General features: G+C 37.9%; 2 protein-coding genes across 2 annotated transcripts; both read right to left on the bottom strand.

The window, feature by feature from the left end:
• Nucleotides 1-633, bottom strand: LOC138309109 (uncharacterized). Its single transcript, XM_069250252.1, has one exon. It carries the CDS (start codon nt 631-633, stop codon nt 1-3), a length of 633 nt encoding a protein of 210 aa, XP_069106353.1.
• A 1,795-nt stretch (nt 634-2,428) lies between these two features.
• On the bottom strand, nt 2,429-3,607 carry LOC138309098 (uncharacterized). The gene has a single exon (XM_069250242.1). The coding sequence runs from the start codon at nt 3,605-3,607 to the stop codon at nt 2,429-2,431; it is 1,179 nt and encodes a 392-aa protein (XP_069106343.1).
• Between the last annotated feature and the right edge of the window lie 366 nt (nt 3,608-3,973).

Raw genomic sequence — 3,973 nt, 5'->3', positions numbered from 1 at the left:
TCAATGCTTCGGCTTGCGCAAAGATACGCTTGATCTCTCAAATTCCTCTGAAAGTTTTGAATTTTTAATGTCTGAAGCCTTAATCCAGTTTGTAGAATTATCTTTGAATTGAACAAAGTAATGTTTCTCTAAACGTCCCGAATCATTTCTATTCCACATTGTATCAAGTATTTTTACAATATCTTTATTTACATTGTCCAGATCTATTTCTGTTCTATCTTCACTACTGTCAATGTTCTCTGGCTCAACAAAAGGTTTAAGTCTATTTACATGCACCACCTGTGTATTTTTCTTTCCATCACAACTGGCTATCTTATAGTTCACTGCTGACTTAACCTCAGTTACTACAAAAGGTCCATGCCATTGATGAGTAAGCTTTTTGGATAGTCCGGGTTTTGTCTCTGGTGAATATAACCAAACCTTTTCACCTACATCAAAACTTATGTCATGCACTTTTTCATCATGGTAAGCCTTTTGCCGTTGTTGTGCAGTTTGTAAATTTCCTTTCACAACAGTGAAAGCTTCCTGTAAACGACAGGTCATGTCACTTTTATAATTTTCCGCGGTGTCATATCGTAGTAAAGGCGTGCTTAATGCTGCCTCTACAGGTAACACTGGCTCGCGTCCATGCATTAGAAAATTAAATGAGTCTTCCGCTGGAAGACGATATTTGATTATAATTCTGTAAAATCAACTTCTACTGAGGGATCAATTGAGATGACGGAGAGGTCACGTGGTTCAGTCTTCAGAGAAATATACATGAATTCATCAGTCTATAAAGAATAAGGTAATATATGTATAGGGAGGGCAGTGTATATATATATCTGTGTTGTATATATTTACATAAAGTGAAATATATGATCCAGGGAGGGCAATTGATCCCTCAGTAGAAGTTGATTTTACAGAATTATAATCAAATATCGTCTTCCAGCGGAAGACTCATTTAATTTTCTAATTCCGTAAAATCAACCTACTGAGGGACCATATGAGATTTCAGAGATGATGAATTCATGTAATACAACCTTGACAGATCATATAGATCTACATTGAATACATGAAATGACACAAAGTCAAAATAAAATATTTACATCTGTATTTACATATACTATACACATATTTACACATACTTATTTACATAACCACATAGTTTGCATCATGACGTCAATATATTCAGTATATCTAAACAGACTAAACTGAAGTAATAACAATGGCAATACCAATATTAATGTCCTTATATTACTGCAGATATAGTATTATGTCACAGAAAATGATCACTTGATCATGATTGAGCTCATTAATCGTCTGTTTCTTGTTCCTGGAAATGTGTGAGCATGTCAACAGAGACTTAAGGTGTCTCTATCACTTGTTTGTCATAAAACCTTTGAAAAGTACATTCATTGCTCCACCCTGCCGTTTTTAAGATAATACTGATCGGAATTTTAGCTGTCTTTGCAGCGGATGCTGATGCACTACGAGTACTATGTGGTTTAAACCAGTTTGTATCAACACCAGAGTTTTTTAACACAGAAGTTATCCAGTTCCGTAATGTTTGGTTTGTTACACACTGATGCGGAGGTAAAGTACTTATAAATAGTCTAGTGCGATCTCCTCGCAAAGGAGAAGTCCTCCGCAGATATTCTGTTATTGTTGTCACAATGCACAGTTCATGATCATGATTGAAAGCCTTTAGTTCTATCGGCGGACAGTGTTTCCCGGGTTTGGATTGTTTCACCAAATCTCCAATATGAATAGTGACTTTATCCTTTGTAAGTTTTATATTCCTGATATCAATCAGATGCAAAGTCTGACTTCTTTGGCAACTTAAAAGTGCCAGTAACATTACTAACTTCCAAGATAACAATTTCAAGGAGATAGTTTGAACTGGAGTTAAAGTTTTGAGATATTGGAGAACTGTTGAAACATTCCATGTTTGAGAACAACGAGGAAGAGAAGGTCTAAGATTATAGATTCCTTTCATAAATCTTTTTACAAGCACGCTATTTACACTATTTACACTACCAACCATCTCTAAAAAGGAAGATAAAAACGACTTAGCAGTGTTTATACTACTGTATCCCACACCTGTGTCATACATTTCGGACAGAAATTGTAAAATGTCATTTACAGATGGTGAAATCGGATCACACGTCCGTTGCTGTGAAAAAAAGCATCCATCGCCTGAAATGCACCCAATATTGCTGTTTTGTTGTCTCTCTCCAGGAAGATAAGATGATATCTCCAATGTTTGGTGATATTCCTTTACCTCGGAGATGATCCCGGAGAGTTTGCAGACAATCAATCTCATTTTCCTGAGAGGATGATCGTGCTGAGGTCGATTGGGTAAGTGTAGCATCTGTGGATGATTGGGCAAGATGTGTGGTGTTGCAGCTAGTAGCCGTAACATCTTCGGAAACCAATGCTGTGTTGTCTAAAGGGGAGCGATGAGTACCATGCGTGCTCCGTCCTCCTCTAGTTTCTGCAGAACTCGTCCCAGGAGACTGAAAGGAGGAAACGCATAATATAAGTGATCAATTGTCCATGTGAGGCTAAAAGCATCCACAGCTGAAGCTGTTGGATCTGGGAGGAAAGACACATAGGTAGACAACTGAGCATTGAGACGTGAAGCAAATAAGTCAATGTCTAACTGCCCATATATCCTAACAATATCACGGAACACGGAAGAGTCAAGTTTCCATTCCATGTCATCAGATAGTGTCCGCGATAACCTATCTGCCTCGGTATTTGATACACCTGGTAAATAACATGCTGAGAGCCATATATTCCGCGCTAGGCACCATAACCATATACGCCTTGCGAGATGATGAAGCATATCTTTCTTGCCACCCATTTTTGACAAATAGTTTACAGCGACAGTATTATCCATGTATATTCTGACATGAATGTCATGTTTGTCACCACAGAAACACTGTAATGTTAAAAAAGCGGCAAACAGTTCAAGATAATTAATGTGATGATTTTGTTCGCTATATGACCAATGTCCTCCGGTACGCGAAGAAGTTCCTTTGATAAGACCACCCCAACCACTTTTAGAGCTGTCAGTCTCAAGCGTCAGATTGGGAGATCCGCGATACACTGGATTAGCGCATAAATGTACATTATCTATCCACCATGAAATTTGTTCTCTCCCATCACTAGATACATACACTTTGCCTTCAAAATCTCCTTTTGAGGATTTTAAGGCCTGATCTTTTTCATGCTCCAATGATTTATAAAACAACGGAGCATGTGGTACTGCAGGCTCACAAGCCACCATTTTGCCAATCAGTTGCGCAAGTGTCCGAATTGTGACTTCACGGCGTTTGAGTACATCCCTACACAACAGTACTAAGGACTCAACTTTTTCGTCGGTAAGTTTCACAGTCATATCTACAGAATTTAACAAAAAACCCAGAAAAGTGATACACTGAGTAGGATATAGTATGGATTTATCTGGGTGAACGGTAAGACCTAGCGAATCAAACAGCGTTACTGTGTCTACAATGTTACACATACAGGACTCAAAGGACTCTGCTTGTAATAGACTGTCATCAATGTATGCTACATTGGCATGTCCTTGTTTCCTTAGAGAGGAGTAGACCGGTTTCATGATCTTAGTGAAAACCCTTGGAGCTGACGACAGTCCGTTAGGTAAACAAGTAAATTCATAACACAAGCCTTTCCATGTAAATCACAAGAATTTTCTGTCACGAAAATGGATTGGTATAGAATAGTAAGCATCCTTCAAGTCAATAGATGCAAACCAACAGTTTTTTGACATAAGAGTTATGGCAGATTTAAGCGTTTCCATTTTGAAATGTAAATGTTCAACATCAAGGTTTAAAGTTTTTAAATTTAAAATTAATCTGTATGATCCATCTTTTTTCGGTCGAAGGAAGATAGTAGACAGGAATTCATCACTGACCCTGTCAGAATTAGCAACTAACTCTATGACATGTTTAGACAGAAGTTTCTC

Source organism: Argopecten irradians, chromosome 1, assembly GCF_041381155.1.
Source record: "Argopecten irradians isolate NY chromosome 1, Ai_NY, whole genome shotgun sequence".
Taxonomy (NCBI): domain Eukaryota; kingdom Metazoa; phylum Mollusca; class Bivalvia; order Pectinida; family Pectinidae; genus Argopecten; species Argopecten irradians.
The sequence above is the reverse complement of the archived record's forward strand: the minus strand, read 5'-3'. Positions and strand labels throughout refer to the sequence as shown.